This window comes from Neolamprologus multifasciatus, chromosome 6 (genome assembly GCF_963576455.1).
Source record: "Neolamprologus multifasciatus chromosome 6, fNeoMul1.2, whole genome shotgun sequence".
NCBI classification, from domain to species: domain Eukaryota; kingdom Metazoa; phylum Chordata; class Actinopteri; order Cichliformes; family Cichlidae; genus Neolamprologus; species Neolamprologus multifasciatus.
This window is the reverse complement of record NC_140444.1, coordinates 33,049,830-33,072,839: the sequence shown is the minus strand read 5'-3', so window position 1 is coordinate 33,072,839 and position 23,010 is coordinate 33,049,830. Positions and strand designations below refer to the sequence as shown.

Sequence of the window (23,010 nt, the reverse complement as noted above, 5' to 3'; positions counted from 1 at the left end):
GTTCTTTTAAATAAAAGTCCACTTCTCCATCTTACAACTCTGGTTTTGGGGGTTGCTAGAACAATACTTGTCTGACTGTAAAGTTTGGTGTTGGGGGGATTATGGTGCGGGGTTGTATATCGGGAGCTGGGGTTGATCCCTTAGTTTCAGTTCAAGGAACAGGACATTTTGGAAAAGTTTCATGTTCCCAACTTTGTGGGACCAGTTTGGAGATGGCCCCTTCCTGTTCTAGTATGACTGCACAGCAGTGTACAAGTAAGATCCATAAAGACATGGATGAGTGGATGGATTTGGTGTGGAAGAACTTGACTGGCCTGCACAGAGTCCTGACCTTAACCCGATAGAGCACATTTGCGATGAATTAGAGCAGAGACGAGCCAGGGCTTCTCGTCCAGCATCATTGCCTGACCTCATGAATGCGCTTCTGGAAGAATTGTCAAAAATTCCCATAAACACTTCTAAACCTTGAGGAAAGCCTTTGCAGAAGAGTTGAAGCTGTTAAAGCTGCAAAGGCGGGGCCAACATCATATTAAACCCTATTGATTAAGACTGGGATGTTACTCAAGTCCATATGGGTGTGAAGGAAGACTCATTAAAAAATACACGTCACTATTACGCCATCCTCATAGACAGATTCCAGAAACGTCTAGACCTTAGTTGGGATTAGTTTTTTTTTTTTTTTTATTTCTGATCCATAACTTCTTGCTGATATAAAGCATGACAAAAGATAACCATCACATACTAAAACAGAGCAATGGACTGCAAAGTTAAGTGATTTACCACCATGAGGCAAATAAAGGGTCCAATATTTTATCAGCCTCTTTTTATAAGAGCCCACTCATCATCCAAATCATCATACATCACATTAAACTTTAATCATTTCAGAGGAGTCAATTCTTTTATGAAGATTTATGACGTTTAAATTGTAACAACAGGCTCCGATGTGCCATTTTTTTATTTTAAGCATGCATTAGAGATACTACCACGATTATTTCTGTTGTGTACAAGTTTCACTTAAGGGAACAGGAACTGTCAACAATCTGAATGTAAGAAGGAATTTTGTTGTGCTGAGACTCACTGATGGCCGCGCTGTTTTTAAATCCTGCTGGGACTCTTTTTGTTTTCAGTTTTTTTTTTTAGATTTTCAAGAAAACTGCTCATCAAAGCACTCAAAATCTTTCCTTTCCTCCTCCTCGCACTTGGACACACATGGGGGAGAAGCCGAGTAGAGTTAAGCGAGGTAAACTGAATAAAATGTGATGTGTGCTCACAGAATATTTATCATACATCTCCGTCTCTCTGTCAAATACATTTATCTCTTCCTCTTCTAGGTGCGCTCACTCAGTCACCCTCCAGATTCTGAAGTACCTCAACACCTAAAAGATGCGACTGTCACCAAGCACGAATGCACACAGACACACACACACACACAGTCATGGGCATCATGCAGAGTTAACAGGCCCATTAATGCTGAATGGCAGCTCCACATTGAGCCAAGTCCTTTTCATCTTCGAAAACAGAGCTTTATGAGCTCTGTCATGAAACTAGATGGGATATTTCACGGCCCAGGCCATTAAATGCAGTCAACAGTGTGTCGCACACACAAACAAATACATACACATGCAGGCACGCACACTCCACCCACGCAAACACAATGCCTTATTACACCTGTACCCCCTTTGTTTTTCTTGATCCTGCATAATAAGCTGCAAAACAACAGATCCATGTACAGCTGCAGGTCACCTTGGAAACAGCTACCAAATTATTCTTTCGGCATTATAAAAATAAATAAATTAAAAAAATCATGCACATAAGCATCCACAAGGTTGCATAGAGCCCATTTATCGGCCCCCTCATGGTAGGAATGCCGATTCTTTTTTTCAGTTTTTTAAAACCACATTTTCTTTTCAGTCTAGACGCAGGATGAAATCCCCGGCTAACACCACATGGGGATCTGAGCATCCATGGCAGGCCAACCACTGAGACCGACTGTGAATATCAGAGTGAGAGACAGAGACAGGAAAACCAACAGTGTGTTGGCAGTGGCAGAATCTGCTTGCTTTGGCCCTAGCTGCATTTCCATATCTACTCTACTTTAGCACTTTCTCTCTGTTAGGCTATCTGTACTGTCTGCCCTTCTCTTTGTAGCATACCAAGTGCTTTTAGTTACAAATCACACTTTAACTATACATTCACACAGTGCTGCAGTGCTTTATCTACCTCACATCCATGGCCTATTTACAATCACCAATTAACCTAAAATGGACATCTCTAGACAGTTAGGAAGCCAGAGTACCCAGAGGAAACAAACGTAGGCCGAGGAGAACGTGCAAACTCTAAACAGAAAGGCCTCAGCTGGGATTTGAACCAGGAGTCTTCTTACTATGAGACAATTGTAATAACCATGCATTACTGTGCACTCATTTCTGCATAAAGTTACCATCTCTCAGGGCACCCTGTGACTTCTGTATGACCTCTGTTCCTTATGCGCACCATATATGATCTCTTGGTTTCACTCTTCCAGTGTTTGGAGATTTGACCCTTCTAAGAGCAGAAGACCCCTGTCTCTGCAGGCGCCTGGGCAAATGAGATCACAAAATTAAGAATTTCCTTGAACTCTGTCACCGCTTTTGGATTGAACAGTTTTAGTTTCAGATTCCTATTAAATCAATAGTTTCTATTGATTTGACCCACACTAGTGGCTCAAAAAACACCTGAATGGATAAATAAGCCATCTATCCAGGTTAATGTGAAATGAAAAAGCCTGAGGTTGTAAAAGTAGAAATCACCTGTACAAGATTATAAATTTTTAAATGTATCCATTTTGGTGTATTTTTAGTCACTTCAAGCTAAAAAAAAAAAAAAAAGAAGAAGAAGAAAAGGGGAGAAAAAAGCTATTTTAAAAAAGCTATTCAAGGATTTTTATTTAGTTATTTTTTTACTGCTTTAAAAAATCGTTAAAATTGGCAGCACAGTCGTTAGCACTGTTGCCTCAGAGCAAGAAGGTCCTGAGTTCACTTCCACCGCCAGGCCGAGGCCTTTCTGTGTAGAGTTTGCATGTTCTCTCTGGGTACTCTGGCTTCCTCCAGCGTTAGAAAGCCATGGAGTTAGTAGGAATAGGTTGATTGGAAACTCTAAATTGCCCGTGGGTGTGAATAGTTGTCTGTGTCTATGCGTTAGCCCTGTGACAGACTGGCGAACTGTCCAGAGTGTACCCTGCCTCTCACCCTAAAACAGCTGAGATATATCTGGGACAACCAGCACAAAAAACAGTACAGATATGTTTCCCATTTGAAGTATTCTGATGTCTTTTATTGCAAAGTTCTTTTCTTTTCCCCAGCTTTTCAAATGAGTGTATTTCAGAGCTCCTAGCAGCAGCATGAGCTGATTTGGTAGCATCAGTCCTCTTTATTCTCTGATTCTTTGGCTCCGTCTTGTAGTTATTTGACATTTTATTGTCATTTCTATCAGACAACAGGGTGGTGCCCTTTAAAAGGACAGAGACAAATCACTGCATCCATCAGTGCAGCGATTTCATGCCACTTGAGCTTGGCATCTTTGCTCTCACCAGCCAATCCAAGTGAATAAAAAGGTGGCCAGATAGCATCACAAGAGATATAATAGCAGCAGAACAGTGAGTGCCCCAGTACTAAGGCACAGATTTTGTGCTACAAGGATGGAAATGAAAAAGCTCAATCAGGGTGAATTGTATGCATATCTGTGACATCATACACCTGAAAACTATTCAGAATTTAACCTAATCTGCATCTAAGAAAGACACTGACATGTCAATTGTCATTGACAAATTTTCTCCTCCTACCTAATCCTACTCTCCTCTCATTCTTCCATATATGCAGTGAAATAACACAATATATTTTAGATAAATTATTTGGCTTGAAGTGGAAATTGGTAAATTGGGAGGCCTCTCTTGCCAGTAAAGTGACTATTTTCTCATATTCTTATTACCTAAAATCAAATTAAACCCAAATAAGCACAATAAAAATGATTTGGTTCATGATCTGCAGTGTCACTTTGTGTTTCTCTGAGTTTGTGTCTATAATGGTCTTTACTGATTTGAAAAACATCTCGACCGCCATGCTTTTTTTTCCTGACGTCTGCTGCCACCATGTGGCAAACACAGAGCAACACTCAGTCTTTACATTTTGCAAACACATCCACTATAGATGTCGAGGAGGACCAAGAAAAGATTCCTATTATGCCACAGTGTGGTCATCTCAGGCACACAGTTCTGGCTTAAAGGAAGGGTGGTTTTAAAGAAAAGGAGAGGATAAACTTTTCAAAGCCCACCCTAAGGTAAACGAGTTATTTGGAACTGTGAATTACGCAAAGCTTCTATAGTTGGTGGTTGTGACTGACTGTTTTTTTCCACAGCAGGACTTACGGCTTCACATTTTTAACATATGTCCACACTTCAGGAAGCAGAGGGAAGGGTGAGGCAGAAAGGATTTTCCCAAAATTGAAAATTGTGGAAGAAGCAGACAGAGCTGTCAGCAGATGATGTGGAGGAAGGCGGTGGAAGCTCAGAGGAAGACATACCAGCTTCTGAGAAGCCATGGACAATATGATGGCACCCGCCATCTCATTCCAGTATGGATAGAAAAATAGGAAAAACAATGTCATTTAGGCCTCTGAAGTTTGTCATGAAAAGAAATGTCAGAGCACACAAACCAGAGCATACTGCTCATCTCTGAAGGCAGCATTAAAACTGAAAACATTCTGGAGCATATATGTTTACACCATGACTCAGATAACCAAGATATCCCAGTTATACCCAAATCATTCTTCAAGATTATGTAGTCCATTAAGGCAACAAATGACCATGATGTCCCTAATAAGGTAGAAAAAAATAAAGCCTTCTGTCAGCTATGTAAAGAGTGGTCAAGAGTGGAGCCACAAGGAATAATTCCACCAGGAGTAGACACACTCGCAACACACAGCAAAACGATGACTCAAAGGACAAGGGGACATGAAGGCAGTAAATACAAATGATAATAAGGCTAGGGGAAACAGATCAGGGATAACAAGACAAAGGAATATAAGGCACAGGTGAGAAAAAACTACCAATGTAAAACAGGAAGTAACTAAATGGAGATGACAAATTAAAACATACAAACCTGACACAGCGGGGCACAGAGGGAAACTAGGACAAACAACAACAGACTATACAAACATGCCAAACAAGAATAAACAATGAACATTAAAGATTAACAAAGGCTCTTTAATTATTGCACTTGTCACTCAGTTATTTCTCAGAGCACACGTCTCCTGCCAAGTTCATTTTTATAGCATTGTCAGCTGGGAAATAAAATAATTTCACATGTAAATACAGTTAAACACATGCATGGTGTTTGTGAGAGCATCGGCTGCACCACAGCAGACGCTCCAGCTGTGGGGAAAAGTTCAAACCACAGTTCACCTGCTGGAGAAATGTTTAATAGATGCATCAGTGGAAAACTTGACAGAAGCTAAACTTCCCCTGTTGAGTTTGCAGCTGAGGTAGACTGATAAAATGTCAGTGCCTCTGTGGCTTTCTTTGATATACTAATATTGTTGATACGGTTCAATGTGCTATGGCAAAGTCTGCGACTAGTGATGTTTTTTATTCTCTGATGGGTTAAGCATTTGATTTTCTTCTGCAAATCACCGTCCTTTTTATTTGCACCTTTGTCAGATAGAAGTCAATGCTTTCATCTCTTTGTCGTGTTTCTCTGTGAACACTGTGTATTTAGCAAATAGCTCTTAGCCAACAATCAACCACAATAATAAAAGCACCAGCAGATGAAGTGAATACTTCTGATCATATTTTGAAGGACATAGTTCTGCAGGGAAACCCCTAACATTCATGTGGATGTTAGTTTAACAGGCACTGCCTACCTCAGCAATGCAGCCAAACAGCACACCTTTATGGGGCATTCCCCAGTCACAGGACAGTGCACCCTACCAGGAAAACAAAGGTTAAAATCCAAGGATGTCATCTCATCTATCCAGCCTAACCACTATATGTCTTCTAATGTGCATTTTAGGACATGTTACCAACTTTTAGATCATGTTACCAACGTTTAGATCATACTGTCAGGGGGCTGAGTCCGTGACTCAGCATTTACAGTTATGTTTTATGGTTTTTTTTTTTTTTTTTGATTTCTTATGTTATATAGAAAGAATGTGAAGTTCTGGTGTTATTATTAGTTAGGGACTAGTTGAGTTTTAGTTTAGTCAGTATTACCATCCATGCTCCCTGGTTTATTTGTCATGTTTCCTGTCCAGTCTGTCATGTGTTTCATGTGTGTGTGTCTGTAGCCGCTAAACTGGTGGACCTAGATCTTCACCACCACGTCTGTATACATACAAGCGGAAAGGGGAGGGAGTGGGTTAGCGCTCAGCACAGAAACTTAGCTGGCTTCAAACACACCATTTATTTTCATAAGAAAACAGCCAGAATCGCAGATACAAACTAAAATCCCCGCTATACAATAAAAACAGTGTTTGCAACCCGCTAAAAACCCTGCCGGCAGAAATAACTATACAATAACAAAAAACAAAGCTAAATGAATGTTTTTCATATGCTAAAACCTTCCACCTCAGAGTCCTATATTCCCACCGTCCAGCCACACACACGCGGGCAAATGTTCCTTAGCTGGAAGACACAGGAGAGGAACTCCTCTCCCGGGATGGGGAATCTTGCCAGCAGAAGACCAGGGAGGAGGCCCCTATCTCCGCCTGACTGTGCGCGACCGTGCAGTCCAGCCACTCTCCACACCTGCACACGTTTCCCTCGTAGCCCCGCCAGATACAGGTAGATCCCTGCCCTGCTGTGGATTTCACGCATCGCCTCCCACGGTCGCTATTCTGTCCGTCGGGACTGGATTGCCGGGTTATGCTGGCCGATCGCCGAATGTCTCGTGGCGCCCCACAGTCAGGTCGGAGGTCCTTCTTTTCATATGCCGGCTTGCACACGTTTTGTTTCCAGCTCTTCACTTTTCGTGTGTCTCTCCTCCAGTCTTTGCGCTCACTATCTCCCTTAAGTCAGTTTGGCAGCTGATAGGCCACCTCGGGGAACGCCCCCACCTCACAGGTGCCTACAATTGTCCGCTTAATCCACAGTGGAATAAAAAGAATATTGTACAAGCAACACTAAACACACACTATAAATATGAGGATAAAATCATGCAATAGGAATATCAGTAAACAAACATGCAATATCACTATTACAATAAAATCATGCAAATAAAATAAACACTATGTACCAACACACAGTCTGATACAAAACAAAATATAAAAACACAATTTTCCACTGTGTGACATGTCCATGTTGTCAAGCTTGTGTGTCATGTCTACGTTCTATTATGTTTCCTGTTATATTTTGAAAGTCTTGTGTTCCCATAGTCAGTGTGTTTAGTTTTGCTTCCCCTGTGGTGTCATGTTCATTTGTGTCAGCTGTGTTTCCACAGGTGTTTCAACTTCCCTCATTATCCTTCTCATGATATCATGTCATTATCATCATTCTTATGTGTATTTTAGTCCCCTGTCTTCCTCAGACTTGGTCCGTCTGTTGTGTCAGGTCAGGTCTCAGAGGTCTCAGGCTCGTTTAAACCTCAGTTCTTCTCTCACATGTCTGCATTTGGGTACACACTGCAAACACACACACTTAATATTAGTAACACATACTAATATTAAGCATGTTGGGGTTTTGTTATTTGGGTTACATGTGCTGGAAGACTGAGTCAACTAAGTGCCAGAGTTTCTTCTCAATCAAATACAATTCAAAAATGCATTAAAGAGCTCTGTCTGTGAAAAAGCATTTTTAAAGCAAACTATTCTGCATGCTAGGTAAAAGAAATGTGACAATTAATGTGACAGAAAAACCATTTTAATGTGACGGGGTACTAATGGAGGAATTTACCACTTAGTCTGACCATTAGGGATTTTACAGGCTGAGGAAAAAAGGGGAAAAATACATAGTTTCAAGTTAATGCCAAAATACGCTTTATCAGAAATGTCATACAAATACCACAAACTAAAGCACTTCCTCTGAGGTGAGTAAAGACCTTGAATGAGGCTTACCAGGGCAACAGGGACCATAGAAGGGGGATTTGGCACATGTGCACAACACACACTAAAACCGAGCACCAAAGTACTGCATAATAAAGGTCAAGCTATTACTGGTCAACAGTCCTGTTCAGCGAAGAGGAAAAATGAAAACGTGTAAAATTACTGTCAGCTGGATTTAGTTAATGGCAGCTTGACTTAATATTCATGACACTCAACTATTATGATGAAAGCAACAAAAACACTTGGACTTCAACCAATTTACAAGCTTGTTGGGGCCCTAACAAAACATCTGCAGGGGGCCTCCAGCATTGGTTGGTCTGACCATTGTTTAATGTAGAGGCTAAGCCTACACTTGTAGCTACTGAGGTGTTTAGTGGGCCAGTTTGACGCGATGCCACTGTTATGAATGAAAACCTGAGGTACTGATAAAATCCAATAACTCCAGTGTTGCTTATCCTGTCAGCTTAAGCATGCATTGCTCACCATTGATTGCATTTGCTGTTCCACAGTTCATCTTAATATCCAACATTATCCAACATAAATCACAACAGCACAGCGGTCACAAACTGTTTGGTCCCTCCAAACAACAATAGAATAGAATAGAATAGCTTTTTATTGTCACTGTTACAAGAACAATGAAAGGCAGTTTGGCATTTCTCAACGTGTGTGAAGTACACAATAGCGTAAGTATTTACACAATAACAGACAAATTTACATTTACACAAGAAAGATATGTACAAGTTATACATACACCTGCAAACATACACGCACATACACACATATATATATGTATATATACATATATGCATCCGTACATACACATACATGCCATCTAACTAGCAGGTGCATTGAGAGGTGCAGTGTGATCAGTGATATTGCACATTGAGTGGTCTTTGATGATGATGCTGGCTTTCTGCTGAAGTCTGCCAGTATAGATGTCTCTGAGGTGGGTTAGTGAGGTGCCGATTGCCCGCTTTGCTGCCCTCATCACCCGCTGCAGTTTCCTCTTGTCCTCCACGGTGCAGCAGTTGAACCAGAGTGTGCAGCAGTAAGTCAGAAGGCTCTCGCTGATGGAGCGGTAGAAGTTTACTAGCAGTCTTTGGGGTAATTGGGCCTGACGTAGTTTCCTCAGGAAGTACAGCCTTTGTTGTGCTTTCCCTACCTGGTGGGAGATGTTTGTGGACCAGGTAAGGTCGGCCGAGATGTGGACTCCGAGGAACTTAAAGCTTTCTACCCTTTCTACCTCCTCCCCATCAATGTAGAGGGTAGAGTGCTCAGATCGCTTTGTTCTTCTGCAGTCGATTACATCTCCTTGGTCTTGGCTGTGTTCAGATGCAGGTTGTTGTCGTCACACCATTGCTTCAGATGCTGAACCTGCTCTCTGTAGGCTGAATCATCGTTGTTGTCGATCAGTCCTATGATGGTGGTGTCATCAGCAAATTTTATAATGGTGTTACTGGTGTGGATTGGTGAACAGTCATGGGTGAAAAGTGAGTATACTTACACCCTAATTAAATCTAATTAAATCACCCAAATTAAATCCTTAAATACAACCTTTACAAACACAAAAAGCAACACTTAGCGACACACATAAGGTAATAAACAGACCATGTATAAAACACACATATACAAATGTATTAAAAGTGTTGTTAGTCTGTCTTAGATCCAGCTGTGTTCCCACATGTTGCCCATCCTCTCGTTATCCTGTGTGTATTTTAGTCCTCAGTCTCTTTCCCTGGACTCTGTAGTTTCCATGTTATCTAGTTTCCAGTACCCAGTTTCTTCCTTGTTAGAGTTTTTATTATTTTATTTTATTTTTTATTTAGTTTGAGTTTCCAAGTTGAGCAATAAAGCTGGCTTCTTAAGTTCATTCCCTTTCTCAGAGGCCATATCTGACACCAAGTGCCACTAACCCATCCTCTCTTATCTGGCAGTCCTCAGGTCCACTGCTTGATCCCTGTCCAGCACACATGTATCCAAGCTATACTAAGCTACTTGCCTGCCTTGTCTGGTGGAAAACCTCTGACATGAGAAACACAGAGAATCCACAAAATAAACTTGGCACACAATGACAAGCTGTGGGAAGGGAAGGTTTTTGTAGATCCAAGGAGAAGCAGCAATGGCCACATTTTTAAAAAAAAAAAGCTGTTATTGCGCAAATTTCAAGTAGAACCAGACAAAACTAACTCTGTATAATGAAGCAACCTGTGACACCAGAGTGAGGAAAGAGTAACAAAGCAACACCAGCCAAAGAAAGACAAAATAAAAATGAAATACTTCTACTTCTTCTTCTACTTCTACACTACTGTGCTTAAAATGTCATGGGTGCAACCACAAGCCAGCCATAGTATGTTGGTGAACACACATGTTACACCACCTCAGGCACTTGTGACAGACACAGACTTAAATAAATAAACAAATAACTCTATCACAGCTGAAGGCCTGCCTGTGTGCTTCAGCTGGGAAAAGGCCGGTGTTGTGCTTTTTTAACCTGAATTGTCTTTGTTTATATATGTCTGTGAAGGTTCTGTTTAACTTGTTTATATAGGTAAACAGACTTTAGGCAACATGATTTATAGTTACATATAAAATAATGACCTACATATTTTATCTATATTATAATAAATCCAGTTGATTTTGAGTTTGCAGTAACTTTATAGAATTTTCTTTGCTGCGTTCTTTTTTTTTGCCCGATCTCTCCAAAAACCCCAGACATTTTTAATGTCAATGAGACATTTAACCTAGAAAAATAAAGATATATAAAAGTCACTTGCCAAAAAGTGGCTGCAGTATTTACTTTGTGGTGGGAATATTTTTTCTGGCTGATCACAGGGAGCACACCAGCTCTGGGACAAGCAAATTAGGCAAATGAGAGAGGGAGAGGAAACCTACCTGATTATAGCCCAGAGAAATGCTTCCCAGTAACTCACAGGTGAGCAAGCCCCAGCAAACAGTGAGGTGAACAAAACAGACATGTGACCTGATCGACTATGGTAAGTAAAAAAAAACAAACAAACAAAAACTAAAGAAGTCTTTCAAACATCCAGTTACTGTAGATTTGATAGATTTGTTTTTGGTGACCATCTTTATTACCACTAAAGTCACGTGGTGTGGGTAAAGGTTGAAGAGAGCTATTAATACTCAGCTGCAGCACAGATGAGCATTAATAAAGGAGCATTAAAATTCAGCTGTCGTACACTGACATGTCTTCCACTTTACATTGTTAATTGACGCAGAGCCTGAGCTGCTATCTGTTTGTATGCATCTCTGCACTGTGTGTATTTCGGGGCGTGTGAGTGCATGCTGGCCAGAGGTGACAGTGTGTTTCCTGTGAACTGACAGAGAGTTCGTCATCTCTCTTTGTAAATTTGTCACTTCTCTTCATAAGCCGCATGAACTCAGCTCTGTCTGGAGAACAGTACAAAGGCGGGTGAGTAAACCCAACATTTTTGGCTCTTTGATGAGGTACTTGACAGGTTGTCATTTTGAGTTATGGCCAGCTGCCCTCCTGTTTTCCGAGCAGCCGCATTGCTCCTGATTCTCTGAAGACACATTGCACAGCCCTACAAATAACACTGGTTTGTGTGTGTGTGTGTGTGTGTGTGTGTGTGTGTGTGTGTGTGTGTGTGTGTGTGTGTGTGTGTGTGAGAACATATGTTTTACGGGCGCTTAAAGGATTTTGTTGTAGAGGTGCTAACACAGGTTGTAGTCTGACATAGCGACTGTCCTTGATTGAGTGGGGAATTATTCCGTCCATTAAGATACTAGAAGAGCACCAATTGATGTCAGTGCCATGTTTCTTTTGATTTTGACTTACACACGTCTGTTTTCTCAGCTCGATAATCATTTCATCTGAACACACTGGAGTACTTCTAACCTTTTGTTTCTTCATCTCTTCTTAGGTTTGTCTACGATGGAGGCTACGGCCAAGTTTGACTTTGAAGCTAAAGCGGAGGATGACCTGAGCTTCAAAAGAGGAGACTGCTTGAAAGTAAGGACCACACACACACAGACATGCAAACACTTCCTTGGTTTGTTTTTAGCAACATCGTTCTTCACAAAAGTCATAAAAAGTTGTCAGCATGCAAAAACATTCAAATGTCAGATTTTATATATATATTGAGTATAAAGCAGAGTATTTCCATGTAGATTGGTGTTTTATCACTCTTGTGCAACAATGGTGCACTGTACTATTCTCTGAAGCGCTCTTGAGTTCTCTGTGCAGCCAACCACGACTGCATCCTGCTGCTTAAGTCCGAGTTTCCTTCCTGTTTACGTTGCCATTGCAACAAAATCTTTATATCTTCTTGACAGAATTAAAAAGTAAAATCATATCACAGAGGTGAACGCACAGATAACATCAAACTAGCAGACAAACATCTACAATGACTCTTGACGCAGCTTTCACACATCGCTTTTGTTAACTCAGCACCTTGCTGAAGCATTAGTTCATGTATATACACCTGCAAACTTAATCTGGGTGCTTTATTGTTATAATACGTTTCAAACTATGTGAACAATGGAAAAACATTTCGATGTTGTTCCGGTGTAAACCTCTCAGAAAAGCTGTTAAAGGTGCGGTCTCCTGTAAAAAGGTGTTGGTTTTTGTAACCCGCGGCAGGGCGAACCAATTTTATTTGTGCACTGCAGCATTTAGCGCATGTAAATCCACTGCACCTGGATTTAAAACACTTCCATCGGTGTATGTGGACATACACAAAAGGTATACAAGGAAATGGATCAGCAAAAACTCAGCCTCTAAATAACTTTCACAAACACCCACAGCTATCTCACACAGGCAAACCACAACACACACACACACAGAACTAATCATAACTGAGAGAAAAAATATTCTCAGTTTCTACAGTGTAGGCCATCTTGTACTTTGGCCTAGAAAATGGCTTAAAAGGACCCATCTATATCTATATCTATATCTATAGATATAAACACTACTATAAAGCTTTACTGGAACACTTGAACATCACAGTAAAACACAAAGTCTCTACATAATCATGCATCTTCAGGGAAACTTAAAGCACAGTTAGTGCACGTGACAGTGACAACCGATACACTTAAAGAAGTAACAAGACAACCCCCAAATAAAATGGTTTTGCAGGAGATTTCTCCGTAGCTCCCCTGAATTTTCCTCGAGTTTTGCCTTTTTATTCGTTTCCTTGTCACTGCTGATAGCACCAGACAACACCTGCAGCCCATTCAGGTTGTACACGTAGTCTGACTCTTACAGGAGGGAAGTGTTGCTGTGTCTTCCAGCACAGTCTCAGGAGTGTAGAAGGAGATACAAGGAGACAGGCTGTTACACGAGGACAGTGTTGGACAAGTTACTTGAAAAAAGTAATTAGTTACTAATTACTGATTACTTGTCCAAGAGGGTAATCCTGTTATTTTACTGATTATTTATTTTCCAAAGTAATTAGTTACGTTGCTACTTAGTTATTTAAAAAAAAAAACATGATACACAACCAATAGACCTTTCAGACCAATTCTATTTTTTCTATATAACCCATCATATAAAATTGAATCAAATAAATGTCTCCTTTTAAAACTTTTTTTATTAGTTTTAATCTTTTAACTTTATGCACATTGCATCAAGCAATGAGCATAAAAATATGCATATAAATATTCCAGCATATAAGATAAAACAATGTTTTGTGTTTACACTCTCTTTTTCGAACAGACTCAATTAAAACACAACAAAAAATAAACAAAATCGAAGATTCAGCCGCACTGAGTCCTGTTACTCTTAAATCTATTTTCACCTGTTTACCAGGTGGGGTGGGTGGAGGTTTGCCCGGTGCTGCAGCGATCATGTCAGTGGGGGGATCCGGGGGTTTCTCTGTGAATTTCATATTCCCGTAGCGGGTTGCTAGGTACTTGCTCTGATTTGAAGTTTAATTTTTTGCTGTAGAAAAGTTTTTCCCCACACAGAGTGTACAGCTAATGTTAATGTTTTTGTCACTTTTTACAGAATCAAACTCAAAGTACTGTCAGTACTTCCAAGCTTTAAACGCTGCATGGTCGTTCTCTCTCCCACACTCCATATTATCCATTGTTGATCTGCACACGTCTGTTGCTGCCACAGACGTCACATGCTCGTATGTCATTTTCATGAGACACTCTCACAAACAAAATCAGGATTTAGTAATGCATGCAATAGTAATCCCTTACTTTATTCGTTAATAGGATTACAGTTACTGCCCATCTCTGCAGAGGAAGATCTGAATAGGGTCACAGAAGGGCATCAGCCCAGCAGCACGACCCTTATGTGCTCCTTTCTGTGAGGCGGAACAGGAGGACAGTAGTGATTTTTGATACGGGCGACATGGGAGGCTGTCCTTGGTGGACGTGGCATCATGGGCATCGGTAAAAAAACGTTGCTCGTACCCATGCTGCCCCGACATCATGCCAGCTCATTTTGGGGATGGCATAGGCACCGATCGGTGTTCTTACTGCCATTTGCGGGGAGTAAGGGCTCCCTCCGTTTGCGAGGTGCGCCTGCTTGCTGCTGAAGTCAAAGTAAACTTTATTGTCATCTCCGCTATATACAGTAAGTATATAGAGAGACGAGACGACGAAGTAAACAAACAATATATATAAGAAGAGTAAGAAAATAAATATACACTTTAGGACCAGGGGTAAAGGGATCAATAACAAGTTTATAATTTACAGTTTAATGATTCTCACAAGTCTCACACACAACCTGTCGAAAGGGGGCTGCTTCCAAATAGAGCACATTTCATTCATAATGTTGTAACTCCAAGCCCATTATGTATGCATGATTTGAATCCTGGGTTGTGCAAAATCCCAGAAATAAACCCCAGACAAAGCAAATCTGTGAACTAAGGTGTCGGTCCATTAGGTTATGTTGTGGTGATCCTCGGGTTGGGGGATGGGTGTTCATACTGGAGTGCAAACAGTGTTGGGAAGGTTACTTTTAAAATGTATTCCATTACAGAATACAGAATACATGCCCCAAAATGTATTCTGTAACGTATTCCGTTCCATTACTCAATGAGAGCAACGTATTCTGAATACTTTGGATTACTTAATATATTATCATGCTGTTTACAACTACATGAATGTACTATTGCTGTGATTTATTACTGTTACTGAAGGTCCGCGGCTCCGAAACGTAGTAAAGGGACCTCTGGCTAATATGTCAGGTTCCGTGTCGGGCTCCTAGCCGAAAAATAGCTTTACTTTGTTGTCTGGGTCAACTTTGCTTGCGAGAGACGTTGAAAGGCTGCTCCAACGGAACTTATTGTTTCGGAGGAAAACACGAACACAGTCGAGTGTTAATATCTTACTTACACCTGGGCTCGTCGGCACTCTTCTTGGCTGCAGTGGTTATTATTATATTTACATGCTTCCAGCTCCCGTTTTTGCTCGACGATAACTCGTGCTTTTCCTTTTTCTCCCTCCTCGCGCTCACAGACACATAACGGGTATGGCAGTCCATTCTCCCTGCAGCACGGACTACACTGCCCATGAGGCTACATTCTTTAGAGCTATACCTGTAGCATTCTGCCTATTAGCTTAGCACAACAACAACAAAAAGGCCTCTCTCACCCAGGAAACACGCAGAGAGAGAGAGCGTTACCCTGTAACCATGGCAACCGCAACGTTGCCGCCTGGAACAACAGAACGTAGCTGTCAAACAAAACCAAAACAGGCCTGACCCGCGACAATATGAAACAGGAAAGTACCGCCGTGTAATCCATTTATTTCAACAAAGTAACTGTATTCTGAATACCACCTTTTTAAACGGTAACTGTAACGGAATACAGTTACTCATATTTTGTATTTTAAATACGTAACGGCGGTACATGTATTCCGTTACTCCCCAACACTGAGTGCAAAATTAAAACCAATGGAAGATGGACAAGAAAAGTTCAAAGCCATCAGGTCCTCAGTTTAGAAAAAAGAGAAAAGAAGAGGAGGCGAAACGAGCAAAAGATGCAGGTAAGCAGATGTGTCATTGGACAATGGCAGGTCATCCTGAAACAATCAGAATCAGAATACTTTATTAATCCCTAAGGAAATTATGTGGGTTACAGTTGCTCCAAGAAGAAATGGTAAAAATAGTAACAGTAACAGACTAAACTCCAAACAATACATTATGTTACAGATTTTACACATATAAGAAATTAGCACTAATATATCAGATCACTCAATTATAAATATCAAGGATTAACAGAGGTGATTATAAATAAATATCAAGAAAATTGACAAGAACATTACAGAGTAGAAAAGCACATGTGTGAAAAGAGTGTAACTACTGCAGTGTTTACAGTGTGTTAGATGGAGGAGTTGTACAGGGAGATGGCCACGGGCAGAAATGACTTCCTGTGTCATTCAGTGGTGCTTTTCGGTAATCTCAGTCTCTCACTGAACGTGCTCCTGTGAGTAGTCAGTATGTCATGGAGGGGGTGGGAATTGTTGATTTGTCCTATTCTCATTGTATAATGAATTATAATGGCTGTTTGTTAGCTGTTTGCATGCTATGCATACTTTTTCTCTCTCTTCATATACATATGTGTGTGTGTTTATGTTTATCTGGTTAAATTCAGTATGGTTCCGACAACAGTTTTTACAATAAAATATGTTAATGTATAATCCTTAATATATTTTATGTGTCGGTGGGGGGTTGTGGTAGAGGGGCGGCAGAGGGGGTGTTCGCCCAGGGCACCAAACAGGCTAGGACCGCCACTGCAGGAGGAACACTGCCAATGAAATTGCCTCCAGTGGGACACTCGTGTCCATATTTCTGCCACACTGTTAGGAGCAGAGCCCAGTGTCATTAAATGAGAATCTGTGTTCACAGACCAGGACCATGCAACTTGATTGGCATTCACCAGAGATCACTATAACTGCTGTAGCTTGAGTGCCTGTGATATTATTTTCAGTTGTACTCCAAAATCTGCATTATGTACTGTCAGAGTTTAGTTGGCAGCACACAGGGATCTGCAAATAAGTGGAAGGCTGTGAGTATACACCAGTAAGTGACAACTTTAGCAAAACTGGCCTGATGTAGTGAAGAACCCTCTTGTGGCACTGAACTAGAATTGTTCTATCGGCACATGGACACAAAACTATTGTTCAAGACAGGATAACAGAGGATCCTTTGGGTCCTGTGGGTCGTGGGGTGGGTCCCACTTTGATCACGGTTATTTAGCTGAGTCCCCTAGATGCCTGGATCATCTCCAGTTGAGCAGTTTTGGACTGTTGTCATTACTATGGAGGGTGTGGTTGGTTTGCAGCAGTGTATAATCAGGCGATAGGTAAACAAAATCCATTTGAATAAATGTCAACAACCAGTGTTTCCCAGCAGAATGCCGTGCAGTAAAAAATATCATTAATGTTCACATCACCTGTCAGTGAATTTAAGCTTGTGGCTGATTGGTGGACATGTATGCATGCTGATGCACAGAGATCAGGCATTGCTCCGGGTGGGAGTGGCTGTTTCACCATTTTAACATACTTCATTTTGGCCTAATTACAGTTATTATTTTTTATTTTATACTATGTGGCTTTTGTATGTTTGTCATATTAATTTTATCGTTAAGTAAATTAGTTAAAATGTTTAATAATAAATAATATGTGAAAATGTTTCTGATCACTTTTTTATTTTCCCCCCAAAATACAAATTGTTCAAATTGTTATGTATTTAATGTACCTAATAAGGTCATAATAAAATAATGCGATATTTAGAATCCCTATATATTATTCCCTATTGCCTGTATGTTGTCAATACTAACAATGGCAGTAAAAAACATAGATTTCAACAGCTTTATGGAGAATTATTATTACTTTGACCTTCAGACCAATCTATTAGCCTTATAGGAAAGGTCAGAGGTCAAATGTGACATAAATCCTTATATCGTACTTTCTATATGTTGACAATAAACACCACTTGTAATAATCATAGTGTTTTTAAGTAATAAGACTTTTTGTTTATTTTTGACCAATAAATCATGAAGTTGGCCTCACAGACAGATTTTAATGGATCGTTAACATGATCTGACTGTTTTCATGTATGTGTGTTGTGCGATTGTGTAAATTAGATTCTGCAAACATCTGGGAACTGGTACAGAGCAGAGCACAACGGAGCTATGGGCTTTGTCCCAAAAAACTATATCGACATTCACATCCCCAGGTAAAACCATGTTTTCATAGGGTTTTTTTTTCCAAATTAACCTTCTTCTAGCTTCTGTATTTATGTATTTACACCTGTTAATAATTTCAAAGTACATTATGTAGCTGACTTACATTTACTTACTTTGCTTACTTACTTTAGCATGTGATTACTTTATCCTACATTGTTTCTTGCCTGCAAATTATGCATTTTTACCTCCTCAGCTCCTTCAGCACCGTCAGGTTTTGTGTCACTGCTTGAACTTTATGTTTCCTGCTCCCCATCTCCTACGTCTGTTCTCCCGTCTCCTTAATAACTCCAGCTGGTATCAGGAAAACACCAGTCGCACTGACGCCCAGGAGATACTGATGTCACAGCCCGTGGGGGCCTTTCTCATACGAAGCAGCCGAAAACCAGCTCCAGGCGACTTCTCCATCTCTGTCAGGTGCATTTAGCATGTTTGAGTTTGCAGGTTATCTTTACCCCACTAACTAAAAATCGTGTATTCAGACTGATTAATCTATGTGCCTAACAACTGCTAACAGCTAGACTATTGACATTTGCAATTCTGTGCCAACTCTATGATACATTTGCTGTTCTTCATTTCACAAACATTATATATATCTAACAATGTGCAATGCTGGTGTTTAGTTTAAAAGAGGCAAATGTTTCTTCAAATGCAGTCACACAGGGTCACTGTGAGGGTGAGCGTCGCCCACTGGTGGTGCCTTTCATGTAGGAACGTAGTGACTCAGCCTTTGTCTGGGGTTTCCACAGAGCTCCTATTTTTCCAGTTTTTGGAGAAATACCTCACATATTTAACACGCCTTCTCCCCTTTGCAAGACATGACATGTAGTCTTGTATTTAGGGTGAAGAAATTACAGTAGACATGAATGGCTCGCTTTTGTCTATAGTGGTTATCATGTTGGCTTCCAGTACGGCAATTTACACAGTGTGTGTGTGTGTGTGTGTTTATTTTTTGTCCCGCACCTTTTTTTTCTTTGCATGTTCACTGCTCAACATTTAATTTTGTTCTTCTCGGAATTCTTTTTTTTGTCAGTGTTTCTCACCGTCACACAGTTGTGGGCAAGAGTAAGTATGAATATGTGCTAATTAAGAGTCAACCACTTCCTTCAGATGATTCACTTTCGTTCTTTCTCTGAAACTTACCTGCTTGCAGCAGTCTGATATTGATGAGCTAATCTTTTAAGGTCCAGACCGATACTACTAAAATGATGAATACCTGAGGCATTCAAATTTTATATTGAAACTATAGAGACTTTTAAATTGTGTTGTTTATTCTAACAAAACTTGTCTTCAAGGTCTTTTTTGTATGTTTGCCATAGATTCATCAATGTTTTCTCTTTCACTGCACTGTTGAGTGCTGATGCAATATAGTAGCAGCATATATCTGTGTGTGTGTGTGTCCATGTGTGTGTGAGTGCGAGTGTGTCAGCGTGTGTGTGTGTGCATGCATGCATGTCTGTGCTCTAAATTGTTAATCAGACAACAGCGAACCCTCTGAGCAAATAATTTAATATTTAATTTTGAAATAGAAACTTTATGTAACTATTATAATTATAATTACAATTATAAAGATGTTTCATCTTTTAGATTTGCATACATTGTTTTATTCACCTAATCTTCCTTCAGTGAGATAGTGGCTGTTTGTTTCAGGACAAAAAAAATAAAAAATACTCTGGCCTAATTACAAAGTAGTAGTTTCCTTTATGTGTGAGGGACACTCACCAGCTGCTGGATAAGTTTTAACTTGCTAATACCAGGTTGAAATTTTGCCTTCTGAATGGACAAAGTGTTGGAAACATTCAAAGTTTTTCCCTTACACTGACACAATAGCACAGTTGCTGTACATTTCTTGGCTGCACTTCCATGATGTGAATCTCCCTTTCCACCACTTGCCAAAGATGCTCTGCTAGGTTGAACTCTGTGGAGGCCATTTGAGTACAGTGAACGCACTGTCATGTTCAAGAAACCAGTGTGTGATGATTTCATGCCGTGTTATTCTGCTTGAAGCACTCATCAGAAAATGGGTACACTATGGTCATAAAGGGATGGATATGGTCAGGAACAATATTCAGACAGGCTGCCTGGTGTGGTCTTCTGCTGCTGTAGCCCATATGTTTCATGGTTTAATGACTTCTGTGCTCAGAGACAATCTGGTCATAAGTGGTTATTTGAGTTACTGTTGCCTTCCTAATAGCTTGAAGCTCCTCTCCACCCAGAAAACAGCAGCTCACTGGATTCTTTCTCTTTTTCAGAACATTTTCTGTAAATGCCAGAGATGCACACCAACGATCATGCCATGTTCAAAGTGACATAAATCCCCTTTCTTCCCCATTCTGATCCTCAGTTAGAACAGCAGCAGGTTGTTTAATCATGTCTAATTGCTTAAATACTTTCTGCTGCGGCACTGTGATTGACTGAAAAGATACTTGTGCTTATGAGCTTATGAGTGAATAGGAGTACCTAATAAAATGGCTGGTGAGGGTATAACAGCACAGTGTCTCACATTTTATAAGGATGGAACAAACATAAGTAGTCATTGTAGTCATCGATGAAGTCATTGTAGTACATGGAATGAAATACGGAAATGCAGATAAAAAGGATCCTAGTTTTCATCTTATACCCTTTTAGACATCCAGCAGATGTTCAGCACTTCAGGGTGATGCGTGACAGCAGAGGGCAGTACTACCTGTGGTCAGAAAAGTTTCCCTCACTCAATCAGCTGGTGGAATACTATAAAAAAACATCCATCTCCAAACAGAGTCTACTATTGCTCAAAGAGACACAAAAAGAGGTAAGGGCTAAAGATTGAAACCTGCCTGGAAACGTACGCAGTCGTTGTGTCATTATTAGTGCTGTCACTATCTGGTGCTGTCAGTGGATTTAACAGGAGTCGCAGAATGACAAGGTAGCCATAAGGGAAACGCTAATGTGACTTGTTTATGCCCCAACAGGAAAGAGGAGACTCAAATAAGCTTCAACCTCCTCTTCCTATTTGTCCACGTTCTGATCGCACGCCTTCTCCAGCACCACGACAGGTACACAACTCTGTGCGTAAGTCTGTGGTTACACTGATGACTGTGGACTTGCGATCTGTGAAATGTGTGTAAGATACAGTGTCTCCCTGTCCATATAGACTGTGTGACTGTACAGTTTCAGTTTCAGGCGTGCATGCACAACTTTTAGTCAGAGTAGTTAAGTCTTTGACCTTTGATTTGCTGTACACTTTTATGTAAATGCCAACTTCTAAGGAGCCTAGAATAACAATTATAATAAGCCACAGTGGGCATTTTTAAATTACATTTGGCTCTTCTTTGCCCAAATTCAGACAGGTCTGTCTCTTTAAATCTCTGCACATAGTAAATAAAACTTTGAAAATTGGGCTGAAAATTAGCCAGTGACAGTTAGCTGATAACATATAGAGTACTGATAAGTTTATCTATGTCTTCTATCTTCCTCTGTTGTATCTAGCGCAAAACCTCCCACACAACGCAGGTCAGAGCCCTTTACGATTTCAAGGCAGAAGAGGCAGACGAGCTGGAGTTCAGTGCAGGGGATATCATTGAGGTTTTGGAGGTCTCTGACCAGACCTGGTGGAAAGGTCAGCTAAGGGGCAAAAAAGGCCTTTTCCCCTCCAACTACACCAAACCCATCTGAGAGGACCGCCCACAGGCAAACATCTGTAAAACTACTGCAACTTTTTTAGTCAAACATCTAATGCTGGTTTTGTTTGTGTTTTGAGATTAAATTTCAAACTTAGAGCAACTCAAAACTGCTAGCAGGAAAAGGCTCACCAATACACCAAGCATGCGAGATTTTAATTTTCATCATGTCAAGGATAGCGTTCATGTTTGTCATTGACAAGACATAAAAAGCCCAAGTCAAGATAAAAACAATGTTTTTTTCTGTTTTTTAATGAAAAAGTATTTCATGTATCGATCTGTCCTGCCCAGTGGTGATGTCTAATTCAGTGCTATTTGGAAAAGTATTTAAGTTTCAATTGTAAGGTACCTAATGCTGTTATTTCTGAGAGAAATCATTCCATTTACAAATGCATTTTACGCATGATCAGTGTCGCCGCATAAACGCTACTCTGTAAACTTTTTTTGTCAGCCTTATGATTAAGTTTGTTGTACTTTTTGATCACATCATGGTGTTGGATTCCTAACAAGGCCCACATTTTAGTACTGTAATTTATGAACTTTTGAAGTTGTTGCTGATTGCTCAGACTCCACACAACAAAAAGGTATTGTGCAGACATATTATAAGTAGCCTAAACCATCCAGCGGGTTCAGTCATGTGTGTGTCCATGTCTGAAAAGTAATAAAAGCATTTTAGGACACTCTGAAGTCTAAAAGTAAAATTTCTTGTGTGTCATGTCCCGTATACTAATAATAAAGCAGATTTATATTCCAGTATTTCAGTTCAGTTCGGTTCGGTTGTGGCCAGAGTATTTTAAGAACAACACAAATGTGTTTTAGACATTCTCGAAATAGACCCTAGAAGTTGTTTCACTTTATTTAGGGCATATGACACTGCTTATCTTGTTTGGCCCACATATAAAGTGCGTGTTTGTTCGGTTTATTACCTGGGCTGACCTTATCAAGGCTGCTAAGAAAGAAAAGAAAACTCCCAATAGCTTCAGAGTAGGTGTTTCTATAGCTCTCGGGACAAACGTGCTGCATTCAATGTCTGTGTGTAATTTGGTCAATCTGACTGAAAGCAGAAATCTTTTCACCCTCACTTTTAAATTTAAAAATGT

The 23,010-nt window shown here is 40.3% G+C and overlaps 1 protein-coding gene across 2 annotated transcripts; it reads left to right on the top strand.

Annotated features, from left to right (window-relative positions):
• Positions 1 to 10,952: 10,952 nt before the first annotated feature.
• grap2b (GRB2 related adaptor protein 2b) lies at positions 10,953 to 22,948 on the top strand. Of its 2 annotated transcripts, none has more exons than XM_085162135.1 (8): positions 10,953 to 11,063; positions 11,459 to 11,500; positions 11,973 to 12,061; positions 18,153 to 18,244; positions 18,546 to 18,668; positions 20,880 to 21,042; positions 21,203 to 21,286; positions 21,720 to 22,948. In XM_085162135.1, the coding sequence occupies exons 3-8, from the start codon at positions 11,984 to 11,986 to the stop codon at positions 21,903 to 21,905; spliced, it is 726 nt and encodes a 241-aa protein (XP_085018261.1). In that variant the 5' UTR covers positions 10,953 to 11,063; positions 11,459 to 11,500; positions 11,973 to 11,983; the 3' UTR covers positions 21,906 to 22,948. The 2 variants fall into 2 exon arrangements, with proteins under 2 accessions (XP_085018261.1, XP_085018260.1); XM_085162134.1 differs by having other exon boundaries at positions 10,969 to 11,063; positions 11,413 to 11,500.
• The last annotated feature ends 62 nt before the right edge of the window (positions 22,949 to 23,010 follow it).